Raw genomic sequence first — 18473 nt, 5'->3', positions numbered from 1 at the left:
ATCACTGATTTTCATTGCTAGACAATGCATACCAAAACTAAATAGAATTTATCTTCCTGGAAATACTTTTCTAGGAGTCTATGAAATGCTAAAAACCTGAGAAATTGACCTTAAACCTTTGTTTCATTAGATATATTGGAATGTTGTGTCAAAAACTGGCAAGCATATAGACTGAAATTACCTTATCAAACAGCTTAGGAGAAAACCGGTCTAGTTCATCTTTCCAGAGCAGTAAAAATGTAGTAATTATTAGCATTAATATAATTCTTATTTAACAGTTTTAAAAATAAAAGCAAAGCGAGTTAAGTGAACATTCTTTTATTCCCACAAGAATATGCTGCAGTGGAGAAGCAGCTCAAGCTATACAATTAGTGGAAGAGTAAGGGGAGAACTTGGAACTTGTCAGTGGAGAATTAGTCTTGGAAAGCAGAACCTGCACAAAAAACTCACAGCTTCTGTACAAGCAAATAGGACCTCAGTTCACACTCTGGTTCACTCCAGCCGTAGCCAACCTCTGATCTGCTAACACTTAGTTATATTCTTTGGTGATGTCATTAATGCAGAACGCAGATTAGAGGTACACTGATATATTGGTCCGATATCGGATCAGCACCAATTTAAAGAAAATTGGCTGCATTGGAAATTGGCCTGATGTGGTCTATATTTTGACCGATAAATGTCTGCATGTACACAGGCAGTGAGAAGCACAGCCCAGCAGCCTGGAGAGCTGTGTGCAGCTGGTAAGTCTGTTGTGGTGAAAGGGGAGGGAAGGGGCATGAGGGATGCAGATCAATGCCCACCGAAGTGAGGGAGGAGTAGGGTTGGGGCTAGAGCAGGCACTGCCCTGCCGAGGCAGCCCATGGAACAGAGCCATGGCTCATCCAGGGGGTGCAAAGCAGGGGGGGTTGTCTCCTGCCACTGTGCACACCCCCAGGAGGGCATGAGGGGGGCATGTGCCCCCTGGATCTGTGCAGGGAGGGCCGGACAGGCTGCAGCTGAAGGCTGGGGCCGGGGCTGTGCTGGGCTTTTCCTGGTGGGGGCTGGGCCAGGCTGCACTCGAGATGGGTGATGGTGGTGCTGGGAGGGGGGCTATAGCAAAATCTGGGGTGGCTGCATCTGCCCCCAGTAACCTCTCTCCCATTGCCACCACCATCCATCCAGAGTGCAGCCCAGCTCAGCCCAAGCTGGGAAAAGGCCAACACAGCCCTGGGCCCAGCTTGTAACTGCAGCCATCCCTGCCCGGTCCTGTGCATATCTGAGAAACACATGCCCCACCCTACCCCATGCCCTCCCAGGGTGCGTGCAACAGCAGGAGCTGCCCCCACTTCCCCCAGACAAGCCTCATCTCCATCCCATGCCCCACCCCACCCCAGGAAAGTAGCAGCTGCCCCAACCCTAGCCCCACTCCTTCCTCACCATAGAGGGCATTTATCTGCATCCCTCCACAAACACATTTACCAGATGCATGCAGCTGTATTGGAAATCAGATCGGTACCAGCCGATATGCCTCCTTAGAAATAGGCTATCAGTATCAGCCCCCCCAAATCTCTATTGCAAATATAAGGATCTTATGTCATACCAAAATCAGAACATCCTTAATGCGAAGGGAACTATATAGAATATATAAGTATGAGAGTGACTACAAAGTTAACATGTCATTGGCTAAACTAGGGACAAGTCCAGACGTACCTTTAAGATGCGTCATACTGGTCTGTGTTTAATAGAGTATTACAACTTATTCTAGACTTCAAGGCTAAGTTCAGACAGTCAAGAAAAACCTGAGGCTGAACTGATTCAGTCTTTGCAGGTTAGTCTAAACTGCAGAAATTAAACTGAGAAGCAACTGGACACATTCACTTTTGACTCAGGAAATGCAGCCACATACCTTATGTGGCTCAAAGCAAAAGCTGGGGGGAGGCACTAAAGCATGGTTCTCTGGCACATAGCCAGCATGGGCTGTGTGTCTGCTTCCTCCTGCTGCCCCCCAGGTCTCTGGGATTTTCAGTCTAGAATTACAGCAGCAGGACTCTGCAGGGTTGCTCATTACTTTCTCTTCCTTCTTCCAGGTGCCTCTGGGATTTGTAGTCCACAGTTGCAGCCAGAAGTAAGTTTTTAGAAGGGCAGAGCAGCTGTACTTGGAAGAAGGGACGTTTAATCCACCCTCTGACCCCAGCCAGGGTTTGCCTTGGAGGGGGGAAGGGAAGTCTGTGTTCCCTCCCTCCCACCCCACAACCCTTCTGGAGCAGACAGCACAACCCAGCCAGGACTGGAAAGCATACTGGGACGCTGGGGGACTGTGACTGAACTTGAAACAGGACAGTTCAGAATTTCTGTCTGGGACAGAAATTTCATAAACCAGTTTAACCCAAATCAGTTAAGCCTGGATACTACATTCAGCCAGGTTAATCTTAAACCAGTTTCTGTGATTTTGAAACAATTTTATGTGCACTGAACTTCTGTTCTGTTACAGGTATAAACCAGTTTCTGATGACTTAAACCAGTTTATGTGTAACTTCTGTCCCTAGCCCAAGGGGAAAACACAGGGTTGTGAAACTAGCTTATATCCCTGGGCAGATAAATATTGCAATGCTGAATCTCTCCTCCAACAGTTGGAAGGGCCTTCTTCTGACCGAACTTGTATTTAGGCCCTCGACAACCATTACATTTAAGATCCCATTAACAGATTTATTATGCCTTAAAGAGTAAACCAACCACACGTGCAACTCAGTTTACAGAGTGATATAATTTTAAATTCAATATAAAGTGTGATACAGAATTATATTCCTTATCATGTGGAATAACTTTGCACATTTCTATCATGCCTTAAACTGATGCACGGCTGGGAACTATCAAAACCCCATGAGCTGCTCAGTGGGGCAACACACATGGTTTTATAGCTCAAGGAGCCCAACATCTGGCTGCCACAGCCCACTACCATGCAGAGCTGACTGTTGGCTGTGGCTGGGGACTGGTTTGGTTCTCTGCCCCAAGTGACAATCAGCTAACTGGTTTCATTTGGCTGGTACCAAGGAAGCCTGAGCTCAAGAGCCGGGGCTCCCCCTGCACCAGCAAGCAAGGTGCAATTGGGATATAACCCCCGATCCCCTGCACCAGCAAGTAAGGCACAATTGGGATCTAACCCCTGATCCCAAAATTGCACATCCTGCCATATGTGTGTTACATGGTAGAACACATCACTGTTGGGACTGAAGATTGGAGCTCATGTTTTAAAGTGAATGTCTGTCAGGGTCCTTAGTGAGATGAGCAGGTCCCACACTGAACTATGTATGTCACTCTGTGTTAACAGTGTTTATTAGGTACAGCCCTGAGGAAGGTGGGGTGTTAGGGCAGCTGAGCCATTGGAGGAAAGTTGGAGCTAAACTGTCATTCAGAAAAAGAAAGAATTCTGAGTATACAAAGTCTGTGAAACATGGTATAGTTTAGCTAATGAGCTGCTCACAGCTCTAAGCTGATCCTGCCAGCTCTGAGGTAGGAATTGTATGTTCCCAGCAGTCTGAAATAGGCCTAGCACATTTGCCACTCAAATATTAACAGAGTGAATAATATTACATCTAACCACCATATTAACAGAAAATGAAAAAAGTCACAAAATTTAGACACTGAAAAATTACCAAATGTCAGAATGAAAGTTGCAGAGACCTTAACCCAGCCCTTTTTTATGTATGCATTATGAAACAGTCGGTAATTAGATGGTCACAAGCTGTTTTTCCTCACTTGATTGTCAAAAACAGCCAAACTCTTTTAAGTGGAGCTTTCCCAGGAGAAACTTTGCAGACAACCAGGCATAGGAGTTTCAATTGGAATGTTTTAAGCTTATTGAAGTTATAAGCTACTGAAAACAAGGTCTTATATTTGGAAGTGGCAGACAACTTCTATCATAAGATACATTCACTGTGCTGCCTAAAGTAGTAAAAATGCTCCTATTAACTTGCAAAATGATTTAACAAAGTGAGGTTCAAGCTTCCTGGCAGGTGTTCCATAACACCCTCAGACCTACCTTAAGTACAATTTGAATACCTTCCCCTTACCCCTCCAATCTGCTGCTCTGTTTGCTGCTCCCTGACTAGGCTGGTCTGCTTTCTGCTTCCTGCCATGTGCTTCCTGCCTGATCAGATGCTCAGCTTTCTACACCCTGCTCTATCTGCCATTGTTTGTCCCCCCTCCAGTCTGCTGTGTGCCACAGAGTGGCTGTCCATGTCACTGGCACCTGTGCCACAGGTTGGCTACCTCGGGTTTTAACAGATCCTGTAGTACTTTTAAAAAGCGAATGCAGGCACAGAAGTAAGCACACAGTTTGCCTTAACACATATGAGGGATTCATTACCAGAAACAATTATATTTCATGGAGCGATGCCCTAGACAAAAAAAGAAAAGTGATGTTTATTTTATAGTATTCACTATTTCTATATTATAGACATTATGAAATGAAAGCAAATCTCAGATATTAATAGTATTCAATTATCCGGGCATATTCTATTAATTATAAATTAATTACCCATCGATTAATAGCTTTTCAGAAGATCCCCACTGCATAATGTGGCTTAGCCATTTTTCCTCTCTTCTGAAGATGTGATCCAAGCATTATTTGAGCTTTGGTATTTTTTGTGATTCTCTGTTCTTCTTTTCAAGAGCACTTTTGGCAAAATTCAAGTTTTAAGAACCACTACAAAATCTGTGCAACATAAATAAAACATCATGGGCCTTTCCCAACTGGAAGGATTTTTTTGCTGCTGGCCTACATAAGCTGACCTGTCTTGCTGGGCTACTCAGCCACAGAAGCTGCTCCCAATTCTAAAGAAACCCCCTCAGGCATTTCTGTCCTCTGCTGCCCTGAGAAATAGAGGGTTTTTTAAAGCAGGTATTGTGGTTTTTTAACAGATCATGCTTTAACTAGGGAAAGCTCAGCTTATTTTTGCACCGGTCTCCACTGTCTCCAGAAAACTGAGAATTGCACAAAGGCCACAGATATATTATACAGTATGCTCCACTATGGGAAGTTACACATCAACAAATATACTGATTTCTGAGATATCAGTTTACACCTTGAATGACACAGTTACAACTGTTTGGGAGTTGTCCCCTTGTTCCAAACAAAAAAAAGGCAAAAAGTATACAATCCCACCCCACTGGGTCCAACAAGATAGCTTCACAGACCAGTCAGAAAGTAAAATACTAGGACTAGACTTTGATTAACTGTTCTAGTGTGTATATATGTATGTGTGCTTTGGACACTTGCCCTAAGCCAGCTGTTGAGAAGTACTGAATAAACACACCAAAATAGTTGGAAAATAAGTAGAGCTAAGCCAAGACAAAGACCTGTAAACAACAAATCATTTAGGCTATGAAAGCAACTGTAGAGCAGTGATGGCAGAACAGGGGGGCAGGGCAGGGGGTAGAACCTGATACAGAACAAGTTTTATATCGCTGTTAGCAAGAAGCCTAACAGGAACACTGCAGTCTGCCCAGCAATCATTCTTTAATTGTACAATGGCAAGGGAAAAGGAATCTGTTCAAATGCAATCAAAGTGTGTAATGCTCATGGCAGACATCTTAACTGCCGTCACTACTTGGAGAAGATCATTTTTGGATCTGCCTCAAGCCATTTTTAAGCAATCAGGATCAGTTCCAAATGTACCTCACCCTATACACATTTGACCTGAGCTGGATAAATCAATGGTGACTAAGTACAGAGAAGCTACACTGTTCTGGATATCCATCTGTCAGAGCTTACGCTATTCCAGCAGTCGATCATTCACATATATAGCAACAGAAAAAGGGAAAAGAGTAAGAGGCAGTACATACTTCCAAGGACCTTCACATGATGTAGGATAAGAAAGAAAATTTCTACCACTTTTCTCTTATCTGAGAATCATAGTTTCATAGATTTGGGAAGAATCCATTCCCACTCATCTGTCTACACAGTGCAGCATTTATACTTTTTTTAGTGATCACTCAGAGATAAGCTGTATACCTATGGTTGTACTCCAACAGCTATTAAATGTTCGATAATAACCAACAACCTGAGTATTGACTGCTGTCTTCTACACATGGTAGCTAAATACAGAGCAATTAAATTTCTGCTCTTTAATGGACTGATCCAGATAAATGTTGCATACCAAATTAAAATCAGGGAGAGTCAACTGTCCTGATATCTCTCTGAACCTCAATTATTTTTCTGTGGTCATTTCTTAGTGTTTTTTTCCCTCTCACTGTTTGGATTCATAATGAATTGTGACAAATCAAACTATAGTCTCTGTACAGCCTCTGTTTGTCTACACGAGACACTACGGCGCAGTAGCAACAAGCTACAGTGCCGTACCTCATTGCTACCACGCAGTAGCGTTGCCAGGCACTAACCATGCAGCAACAATACTACACATATGAAAACAAAAAACCCTACACAAACATCTTCGCATCTTGGAGCATGTGTGGATAACCAGACTTCAAGTTGTACCCTTTAAGTACCTTAAATTCCGGGTAACAGAATTTAATCAGCTTTATACAATACTTCTGATTTTATCTGTTAAAACTCTTTATAGAATTTATGGTATGAAATCCTGGTACCACTTAATTCAACATAATGTTACATATTTACATTATGTTACATTGTTATTGCTCATGTATCATAGTGAAAAAGAACATATATAAACTGAGAGATAAATCTGCACCTGCATGACTGTTTGATTTCTGTTGCATTTTGTTTTCAACTTTTATCCTTTCCTATTGATCTCGTGAATCTACTTACTTCCCTCCTTGCCCCTTGCTATGAGACTGGTTTCAATGTTTATGTTTTCTCCTACTCACGGAGAACTTTAACTACAACTCAGCTAGAACTTTAGCTATATTTCCATCTGTACCATTACACAATCCCACCACCCAATCTTATAAATCAGTTTCCTCCCCATGAAGCAGCTCAAAGTTGCTCTACCTTAATCCATATAGTATATTGTAGTGTGAGACAAACAAAAAAGAAAATATTCTAGTGTAAAAAAATGCTGATAATGCAACAGCATTTCTTTATGTTGCTATGCTAATAATATACCAGAATAATAATGTTCTCAGTAGAGGTTATATTTGGACTTAAGTGGCTTGACTATCAAAGCAGTCTTGATTAACACACTAACTCCCCAGTTCTCAGTAATGCGGAAAGAAAGAAGCAGCCAAAACAGAGGTTTAGGTGAAATATTAACCCCTCTGAACTCAACAGAACAAAGAATTCATCCCCAAATTTTAATGGTGACAATAGTTGACATCTGCATTCTATTGTCTGCCATCTCTGCTCCATAATAATTGCTCTTAATACAGAGCTTGCTCAACAGAAAACATAGTAAATCAGGAATACTGCACTACCTCCACCCCCTTATCTGAGTAGATCTTGATCACAGATCTCAAGACTACTGGGAGATGTCATCAGAACTGTCTAAGGGAGCAGACCTGTGGCCTGGACAAATAGAAGTCACCATGTTCTAAAGTTCCTCATGACCTGCCCAAACTCATGAAAGTTAATTAGAAAGATGAAAAGGTAAAGGAATTGGGGACACAGTCAGATGATTTACAGTGCATCTTTCTCCACTGCATTCTTTCCCAGAAAACTTAGGAAAATTTCTCTCATGACAGACAATCAACAATGCTAAGAATCCTCAAGCTCCCCACTAATATCCAGCGTTCCAGCTAATATCTGGAATACACGTTTCTGCCTCTCTTCAGGATGATGGTTATTACCTTCTCTGTTCCAAGAATGTGATAAACCTTAAGACTGTATTTTCTGCCTTGATGTAACTTCCTAATTCTAATGTCTAGCAGTCATCTAGTCTGACTTAGTTCCTCCTAAATTAGTATGGAATGAGACACTATAATACTGTTATTCTGAACCACCCTGGCAGATCAAAGATGCAAACATCTCATTTGTCTAGAACATACTGAGAACTTTCCAGGACAACAGCCAGTAGTTTATAGATAAAATGGGGTCTTTGCTAGCTCTCATGTACCTTCTTGCAACCAAAAGAGGCTTAGCAACCCATCTACCAGGCATGTATTCACTGTATGTCTGGAACATGTAGAATTACTTGAGTGTGGTTTCTAACAACCCTGTTTTTTTCTTCCACCACATCTAGGCAAGAGGCCTACAATAAAGAAACTCTTGCTCCCTAGTTAAGTGAGCTCCATTCTAACAGCCAGATCCTGTTAACAGAAAGTAGGTATGGAGGTACAGCTGAGAGACAGCACACAAATCTTACTTGTTTTCTTAGATTAATGTAGGAAACTTGCCATGTTAGCTAGCCCATGTCTGTACTTAACAGGCCCTTGATCTTAACTCCAATTATTATCACTTTTTTCTTCAACCATGACACATTTATAATCAGAACCATTCTACCTACTGTAATTGCTTGAAAGTTTAACCAGAGATGGGACATAATAGATTTTTCTTTATATCTATTAAAAACTCCAAATGGATTTCTGCCAAACTAAGACATCTTGAACCATTCAGTCCTGCTACAATCAAAATATCACCCAAGTAAATAATCATTCTTATCCTAATGACATTATGAGAGAAATGACAGGTCTGGTTACCATGGAGAACAGTCCTGCAAGAATGAATAGACCGAAAGCTCTTGCCTCCCACCGATACTGCACTTTTGGGGAAAGCTTAGTTTTCTGTAATTGGGGTACATAAGAACGATAAGGAAAGCTTTGCTTAAATTAGCTTTTCACTATGAAATATCCCTTCTTGTCAGTCACCAGCAGATCTTTCAGAAAGTCCTCCTTAAATGAGTAGCTGCACTGTATTGTTCTGCCCACTGAATTCACCATTACAATGCTTTTGCTCTCATGAGGACAGAAAGGAACAAACAGCCTCCTTTGAGCAGCACTGGCTGGAAGTTCATTAGAGGAGGACCCTAGCCAAAAGTCTACAGTGATCTGCAATTAAACAGGCAGATTCCAAAATCTATTTAAATTCATCATTTTATAGGGCACCAAAATTGACAACAATGGAAGCAATGAAATCAACCAGTTCCTGACCTCTTATAACCATCACAAGAAACTGATGCACTAGAAACATCCAACTCACCCTTAATACGTGACACTCTAGAGGAAGATTAAAAAAAGCACCAAGGTACTTATTAATAAATACTATTCTATTTGGTTTGTTTTTGGCTTTTATCATGGTGTCAGGCAAGTGCCATCCAGAAATGCACTGAGCTGCATAACAAGCATCTTTAATGGAAGATATCCACCATTTAATAAAATCAGCTCAGCCTTATACACATAAAGAAGAAACACTATGTTGTATCATCTTATTCAGTCCCTCCTTCTTCAATGGAATTGCATGAAAATGTCATCTTATCATTTGGTCCAAACTACATTTACCAAATAAAAATAAGAATTCCCACCTTCATATTTCCTTTAGCCTTCTATGCTCCCACTTGAAAACTCAATTTTAAAAAAGAATATGTTGGAAAATGTTGAATTATACCCTGTATACATTAATCATTCGCCAGTGGAACTCTTGTCTGACAGCCAATCCGACAGTTGAACTCCAGAATATTATTTCAGCTAAAATTCATTGTTATACATTATAAATTCTTGATAACAGTAATATGTATAATGCACACTGTTGTAAAATTTTCAACAAACTTTTATGGCTTTCCTCTTCATATGAATACTCAGTCATCCATCCGTTCCTAGATGCACTTCAAGCCTGAAAGAAAAAAAATCAACAATTAAACAACAAGGTCTGCAGTTTTTAATCTTCATTACTCAGTTACTATTGTATACTTATGCACAAATTCACATATAGGTTTCCTTGATACCAAAATGGATATTAAAAGAATGTTGAGGTTTTCCAACAATTTAAATACAGCTGGATGAACATAACAGAGACAAATACAGAATCACAGAGAAACAGGGCTGGGAGGGACTCAATAAGTCATCCAGGCAAGGTAGAATCATCCCTGTCTAAAGTAAAAAATTTCCAAAGGACATTCTGCCACCTTCTTAATAATCTGTACTAGTGCTTGACCACCCTTCTACTTAAAAGTCATTACTCATATCTAACATAAATCTCTTCCATTCCAGTTTATGCACACTATTTTTGTCCAGTCTTTGATGAACACAGAAAACAATTTATCCTTTACAACACTATTATTTGAAGATTGTTACCCTCTTCAGTGTTATCTTCCCTAGACTAAATAATCCCAGTTCTTCCAACGTTTCCTCACAGATCATGTTTTATAGACTTCTAATGACTTTTGTTTCTCCTTTGGATTATCTCCAAGTTGTCTATGTGCCTCCTAATCTAGAGCGCACAAAACTGAACTTTACTTGAGACCTCAACAGTATGTGCTAAATAGAATCACTTTTCATGACTTATGACATTCTTGTTCATACATCAGCTGTTTTTTGCTTTTTTTGCAACAATGTTGCATTGTTGTTGAATCATGCTTTGCTTCTGAACCAGTAACCCAATGAATATATAGCAGGAAATGTCTCAAGGTTCTTTGTTAATATTTCATAGACATTTGGGCTGGAAGGGACCCTGGAGGATCATTGAGTCCAGCCCTCTGCCCCAGGGGCAGGAAGTCAGCAGGGATCATAGGATCCCAGCAAGATAACCATCCAAATGCGTCTTGAAGGCGTTCAAAGTGGGTGCCTGAACCACCTTCGGCGGCAGTCTATTCCAAAACTCAGGGGCTTGGACAGTGAAGAAGTTCCTTCTTATGTCCAGTCTGAATTGGACACAGTGGAGTTTGTGACCATTCAATCTTGTCATCCCCTGGAGGGGCTCTGGTGAACAGACATTCCCCCAGATACTGATGAGCACCCCTGACAAAACTTATAGGTGGCCACCAGGTCACCCTTGAGCCTGCGCTTTTCCAGGCTGAATAGCCCCACTTCTCTCAGCCTCTCATCATAAGGTCTGTTTTCCTGACCTCTGATCATGCGTGTGTCTCTCCTCTGCACCCTCTCGAGCTTCCCCACATCCCTTTTGAATTGTGAAGCCCAAAACTGGATGCAGTACTCCACCTGTGGCCTCACCAAGGCCAAGTACAGTGGGAGAATGATGTCCCAGGATTTTAGTTACTAGTTCTTGTGAATTCCATTTTTGAGCAGCTGCTTGATCATTTTATATTTGAGCTGCTTTGACTGAACTAGAGACATTCATATTGCAAGATCAGATGACTCTGGAGCAGGTTGTCAGTTCAAATATTCATTATTTTGATTTTAAAATTGTTTTCCAAAAATACTCTGCAAGATCTGATTAATATTTGCTGTTGGGGTAAAAAAAAAAAAAAATCTTGCCAGTACACTCATTAGTATGTTGACAAAATATGAATATACAAAGCATAATAAAATAAATAATTCAAATCAGTATTTTTTTTTAATGTACACACCTAATTTTGATTATATTTCATTAGTAAGCTATGGAAAAAAAGACAGAGAAAGATTTAAAGATAACTTTTCTGTTTGCTTTTGCAACTTAAAAAGATTATAAAAGGCCCTGTATTCCAACTTTTGCAAAGGCTTAAAAAAAATTCAGAAGAGGCCAAAACTGTTGCCTTAAATTACTTGACAGTGTGCCTTGAACATCTTGCCAGAATATGTGCATATATCTGGAAGCAAATTCTACTTACATATGTCTCCTTTAATAATGTAAACTGTGTGAACTCAAGAATGTAAGTCTGTTGTCAGGGAGCTATTATAAACAATCTGCTACAACTTTGTTTTTTTCAAAATGAGTTTGTCTCTCCAACTGACAGAGCATCACCTGCTCATTTTAAAACCTTAACCCAGTTCTTTATTACTGCTAGTCATACTGTAACAAAGTTCTCAGATTTAAAACAGACCAAGCAGCCCTTTATCTTCAAAACAATAAGAGACTCTGGAAAAGATGCAAAGTCAGTAAACATTAATAAAACCTGCTAACATTCTACTATATCACTTATTATTATTCACTTTTAAACCAATATGTTATTAAAAATAAACTCAAGCTCTAAAGTAACATTTCACATACAATTCACAAGAGGTTGCAGATTCCCTAGAAACTATGACCTCATTAAATGTAATTCAATCTTGTAAACTTGGAGTGTTCTACCTACTGTTGACTCTGCCTCATCTTTGGTGCATCTTGGAGACTGTCTTTTTGTTTAAACTCTTGGTTTTTATCTGGATTGCTTCTAAATTTCCATTTCATGAAGCAAATTTTCTTTGGCATAAAACTGAGCCAGCAAGCATTGCTGCTATTGATGGTTTGGTCTTTTTGGAACTGCACTCTGGAAGAAGACATCTTCCAGCAGTCTCATGCTATGCTAGTATCTAAATACTGGACAATGCAACCCATTTTCTCGGTATACACTTACATGGTATAGTTATCTAACCTAAACGAGAAATGGCTATGCCACAAAATTCTTTTAAATTAAACGTAACAGCCTTCAAAAGCTTCATGGGTTCTCTCTCAAAGTAAAACCTCCTGTGAGTTGTAGCGGTTTCACTTCTCCACATTTTTCATTGGTTATTTCTTCACACACACACATCCTAGAGTGCAACTTGGCTTCACATTACCCATGAATGCTCAAAGTCCTATTAGTTCACTGTGGCTAGGGTAATAAAGAAAACAGAGAGGGAGATGTTTTTCAAAACTGCCAATGTGCAGCTATCTTACAATCATAGCTGCATTTGTTTTACATTATTTAATAATGTACAAAGGCCCTCCTGGTAAAAAAGCTACTTCATTAACAATGATGAATGATTGGTGTTGCTTATAAATTCCCCTATGCATATTTAGTCAATTTACTAAGCTTTGAATTGTTAGCTCTTTCCCACTTTTAGACTCATGCCAATCTTCCTCCCACACCCTTTATATGCTTAAGCTCCTAAACAATTTCCTAGTGGCCCAAGTTTTCAACCAACAATAGAAACACTAGCAATACTGGTTTTCCTAAACAGTGCCCCATTGTTGTGCACCAACCCACACAGTTTAGGGTAAGTGGGGAATTAATTATCTGAGGCCTAGTCAATTCTTGGCCTGCCTAATGGGATAAAGGTGACAAATACCAACAGTTGTGATGTGTTGTGGATACCTGCTATCAAGCTCAGTTGATATAGGCTATAGGAGAGCCATCAAGATGTAGGCCTGAATTTCAACTGAAGATGAAGGGCTGGATGTTTATTTGCAATTTCCCATCATCTAGTAACCCATCATTCTCTGACCTAATTCTCACTGGTGCTGAGTAGCTGCAAGTTCTCCTCAAAACCACTTTGAAATACCTATGCAAAAAAAATCACTGACCTATGAAAAATATCATAGGTATTTTAAAAAAAAAATGAAAAGTCAAACCACTTCCTTTAGCAAATCCAAATCATATCCCCTTTGTTACGTATGTTATCACCTACAACGCATCCTAGATTTTATAGAGAATCCAGGTTTTAGCAGGCCTACTGTGAATGACTGCTTTACTTTTAAGTAGTAAATTGAATATGGTGTAAAGTCCAAATGGGAGCATTTGCCTTCAGTCTGTTCTCTGCAAAAGGGCTTACAGTACCAGAAGGATATATCCCTGACAAGATGAGAGGACTAAAAGTCCATTTGATCCAAGACCTTTAATGACTGAAGGCTCTTGAAAGGAAATCACAAAGCAAAGCCTGTAACTATGATGAAATTAGTCTCAGACTGATGAAAACTGGCATAAAGCAAATGTAGTCAAAATTCCTTTCCAGCCAAAAGCTTGCAGTCATCATAAACGAGCTTCAGACTTCTAAAAATTTAAAAAACAGTAACTAATTCCAGCATAACATAGCTATAAAATCTTTACCTGTGTCAAAGCAAAGCAAACAAGAACTGAGCTATTCAATTCTTTGAGAACTCTTAAGTACCAGAATAATATGTAACAAAATACGCTACAAAGATTTTTGTATAAATGACATTTTTCTCTTCATGTATAAAATATGCTTAAAAATATAAAACCACGAACATTCATTCATCTAAATGCAACACATACAGAAAATATGAAAGTGAACTTTATAAAGTACAGAGGGTTTTTCATAGCAATCCATTTAGAATAACTAATAGCACAGTTACAGGATTTCCTCTGTTAAGTCTTACCAATTTACACAGATACTCTTAACACACAACTCAGCCTACGAACATACACCTATCAGAAGGCTTGGATGACATCAACTTATATAGACGAACAGTTTGTTGAAGCAGAACCAGAATGAGGCTCAAGGTTACAGGTAAAAAATATTTTAAACAGTACATTGATACAAAGCTGCTTCTTTCAATTGAAGGTGCATACCCACTACTGGTCAATCCACTCCACAGTTTAGGATTGGGTTTGTGTTCCTGGCTGATGCTAAATTCTCACATAGCAATACGCACATGGAACATCTACCATCTGCAGTTGGCAAAGAGACTCAATACCATCTTGATGGAAACTGTCCTACCTTTAATAATATATTCACCCATTACCTCCCAGCTAAACCAGAGAAAATGCCAACTGCCTAGGCACAAAAATTCAGGCCTTAGAGAAGTTCAACTAGTTCATGACATAAAAGCTCACCTTCTCTTCAAAAGCTAAAATGAGCTTTTTAAATCTATTTTACAGTCTCTGGTTTCCCATTCAATAAAATAAAATTCAAAATGTCAGCCCTTATCTTGACTACTCAGTGATCTAGCCCAAAAAATATCCCTGAGTTCCAAAAAATATCCCTGAGTTTCTAATAAAAAATTAACCCAAAATCCACAGTTTTCCATGATTAAAATGAAACACCACAGATAAAGAGAGAGAAATGTGTATTTTGAGTTATGTTTTTAAATTTGAAAATTAGGTTTTGGTTTTTTTTTTTAAACAGAGAAAACCAGGATGCCTGGTGACCTCTTTCAGCCCCCAGGGCACAGGGGATAAGCAGTTGTCCACTGGTGAAGCTCACTTGAGCGGAAGTTAGTTTTTTTGGAGGCCCATCTAAGGTGGCAGTAGGAATTCCTGCATCATCTCAGGAGTGACCCAGACTTCATCACATTCCACTGTAAACCCAAGATGCATTTCTTTGGCTTTGCCTTCAGTAAAAAATATAGAATTCAGGACAGAGAAATAAAAATATAACTTGTAAAAGAACTCATTTTCCCTTGAGGGGAAAAGGAAACCACATGTGAAAATTGCTAATCAAGTTACTTAATGAACCTCTGGAAGGTGCACTGGGAGGAGTATTCAAAGTAGTGGGATTATTTCTCTTACAAAGATAAATTAGCACTAGGTTGTACCTTTTAAAACACATCACTGAGAAATTACTAGTGCTTCAACTATAGAACCATTGGAGAACCACAAGAGGTGCTGTTTCAGAAATACAATTCCCTACTGTTGCTACCATGGTTCAAGAGCTGGGGAATTGGGAACAGGAATGAGGGAAGCGTAATTTTTGGTGTACGAAGACATCAAATTACAACTTCTGTGCTAGCTGATAGATGAAGGGAGGGAACACAGAGTTCACTACATCCAATTCTCCCCTACCATCATCCACTTGCACTGGAAGGCAGAGAAACACAGATGGAAGGGAACCTGAAGAGGGGAGAATTTCACCTTCAGGAACAGAAAGGGCAGAAAAAGTACAGGTAATTAAGATTCCCAGCCTAGCAAAGCACACAGCATGGTCAGAACCCCAAGGTAGTCACTAATGATTTCAACTGGGAGACTAGTTATATGCCTACATTTAACCACAACGTTAAGTGCTTCGCTGAAGGCCTTAATAACTTTTTCCTCTAGAGAGCAAACTCCAAGTTTGGCCATAGCCAAACTTATGAATCACTTATATCATTTCCTTTATTTTAAAAGGTAGCATGTGCTTCCTCAGATGCCGGTGAGTTTCCATATTCGCTTCACCAGCTTCAGAGGCCTTTAGTCACAGTAGTTCTCCAACAGTCATGCTCCCTTTTGTCAACACAATGCTGCCCCTCTCTGGCCCAATTAATCTTTCATGCTTTTTGCATGGTACTCAGTTCTGTGGTATATGAAATGTACCTTTAAGGGGCCAGCAATGAAACGGTCCAGTCTTTCCCCCATGATGCCCTGTGGGTGTGGTTTGTTGGTTGCTACATGGTAACAACCGCCAGCAGTAATGTCTACAGGAGAAACAGAAGACACTTAAGGAAAGATTGCTCATCAGTACCAACAGAACAAATTGATGCACCTCAAGAGACGGCAGGAGAACAAGCATCGGAAGTAAAACCAGACCACCAAGAGCAAGAGTTTAATTACATTTCAGAGGATCCACCAGTACCCACAGAGACACCCTATGGCACAACGCAAACTAAGAGTGGACGTGTGTTGAAGTTTCCTGTGAAGTACAAGGACTGTGTAATGGGTAGCAGTAAAGGCTAGTCCCCATCAATGAGCCAAGTGCTAGCAACCTCTGGCTCCATGATCCCTGAAAGGTTCCGAGTTAAAGTAGCTACTAATAAACTTTCAGCTACTTAAGAGAGATCTCCCAAAATAAAGAAGGGGATGTGGTATATGGAATGTACCTTCAAGGGGCCAGCAGTGGGATGTTCCAGTCTTTTCCCCTGGTGCCCTGTGGTTGTGGTTGGTTGGTGGCGGGTTGTTGTTGTTTTCCCTACAAGCTGCGAGTGTGTGTGTTGCTGAATCCAGTTCCTAATAAAGATAAAGCTGTTTACCATCCCACCAGTTTCTGCTGACACGAGGACCGAACCCCAGGGGCATGGAGGTCTGAGTAAGTATCCCGATCCCAGGAACCCGGTGGCCAAGAGCGAACACTATACGGTCAGCAACACAGGAACTTAAAGGTAGGTGGGATCATTCAAATCATGGAATTGAGACCCCTAAAACTGCATGCAATGAAGTAATAACCATTGGTCCAAAAGTTTCTACAAAAACATCTACTCAGGTCTCTCATGCACAACACAACAACACAGCACGCTATCACACACTTAAGATCTTTAGCATAGTGTGCTCAACCTACAGCCCACTGGCCAGATCCAGCCCCTGAAGCATCCAGATCTGTAAGTGAGCTCTCTTCCTCTCTCCCTTCCCCCCCGTCTCACTCTGCGCCTTTTGACACTAACAGCCACCTCCTTTCCCCTCTCTCATTCCCTCCCTTCTCCTACTGGAAGGAAATAGTGACCTACACTGCAGCTAAGACAGCCAGCCCTCTACTCTAAAAGGCTGAGTACCACTACTTTAGTACAGGTTCTCAAAGCTTATCAGGCGCTTTATTTACTACTCCAAGAATACCCCATCCTATCAAGCTATTGTGTCCATAAGCTTACCAGAACTCATCTCGAAACAAATTTTGGTTCCTTACTTGTACTGTCTTGGTCAGAAAGACATTCCAGACTTTAATTCCCTGCTAAAAATTGTTTTCTAATCTTCCAATTTCCAGTCTAAATACAGTCATAACTGTTTTTTCTATTGTTTTCTCTGATTTAAAAAAAATCCCCAATTTTCAGTTAAAAAAAGTAACCCCAAATCCACGTTTTCCCCATGATTTAAATAAAACACCACTTATATACACACGTTTCCTTCGATTTATGCGGGTCCTTTATATGCGAGTTCGCTCTTACACAATCAGCATATTTAGACTCATAATTAATTATACATGAGGTAAATTCGCTCTTATGTGATAAGCATAGATCCCCCCCCCCCCCCGCCCAAGCAGGTAAGTCTGTGGGTGAAAGGGAAAGGGCCCCCACTCACTCTAGCTCTGGCTGCAGCAGCCCCAGGAGTGGCCAGTAGCAGCTGACTGCAGCCACTGTGCTACACCGTGCTCCACCTGTCCCCCCACACTTAGCCAACCCCAGCTGCTGAGCTACGCCATGCCGTGGTGAGGGCAGCTGGTGTCAGCTACTCCTGCGACTGCTCCAGGATGGGCTAGGTTAAATGCAGACAAGCAGAGCTCTGGGAGGTGTGGGGCGCAGCACTCACCCCAGCTCTGGCTGCAGCAACCCCAGGAGCAGCTGACACCAGCTGCCTGCACCAGGGCACGGCGCAATCCAGGAGCAGAGGTGAGTGGGAACAGGCAGAGCATGGTACAGCCCAGCGGCAGCAGGCAGCTGGCACCAGCTGCTCCCAGGAACGCTGCAGCTGGGGCTGGGGTGAGTACCTCTCTGTTCCCTCCGCTTTGCTGCCTCGTGCAGCCCCGGAAACAGCACCCCTTCCCTAGACTCAGCCTTACTCCCTCCCTCACCACCATGGGAACCTATCCCTTTTTGTTACATTTTAAACTGGGTTCACTTTATGCAAATTAAATTTATGCGCTGTTTTCTGGGAACACGTGTACAGCATAAATGGGGGGAAACATATGTTAGTGGTTTTTCATTTAATCACAAAAAATGTGGATCTGGGGTTACTTTTCTAACTGAAAATTGGGGATTTTTTTTTTTTAAATGGGAGAAAACCAGGATTCCTGGTCATAATCAATATCAATAATCTGTTTATCTTGGG

The 18473-nt window shown here is 40.9% G+C and overlaps 1 protein-coding gene across 9 annotated transcripts in view; it reads right to left on the bottom strand.

Moving 5' to 3' along the window:
- Positions 1 to 18473, bottom strand: part of KLF12 (KLF transcription factor 12) — a 373566-nt gene that overhangs the window by 249431 nt on the left and 105662 nt on the right. For 8 of the 9 annotated variants that reach the window (XM_090024336.1, XM_090024346.1, XM_090024318.1 and 5 more), the window contains exon 2: positions 9658 to 9721. In XM_090024336.1, the coding sequence (XP_089880462.1) occupies positions 9658 to 9678 (21 nt within the window). In that variant the 5' untranslated portion in view covers positions 9679 to 9721. Of the gene's footprint in view, positions 1 to 9657; positions 9722 to 16034; positions 16136 to 16537; positions 16665 to 18473 lie in introns of all 9 variants that reach the window. The other variant, XM_090024327.1, reaches the window with a different exon arrangement.

The sequence above is a fragment of the Crocodylus siamensis genome, chromosome 1 (assembly GCF_052110815.1).
Source record: "Crocodylus siamensis isolate JL-2025a chromosome 1, ASM5211081v1, whole genome shotgun sequence".
Classification (NCBI taxonomy): Eukaryota; Metazoa; Chordata; order Crocodylia; family Crocodylidae; genus Crocodylus; species Crocodylus siamensis.
The sequence above is the reverse complement of the archived record's forward strand: the minus strand, read 5'-3'. Positions and strand labels throughout refer to the sequence as shown.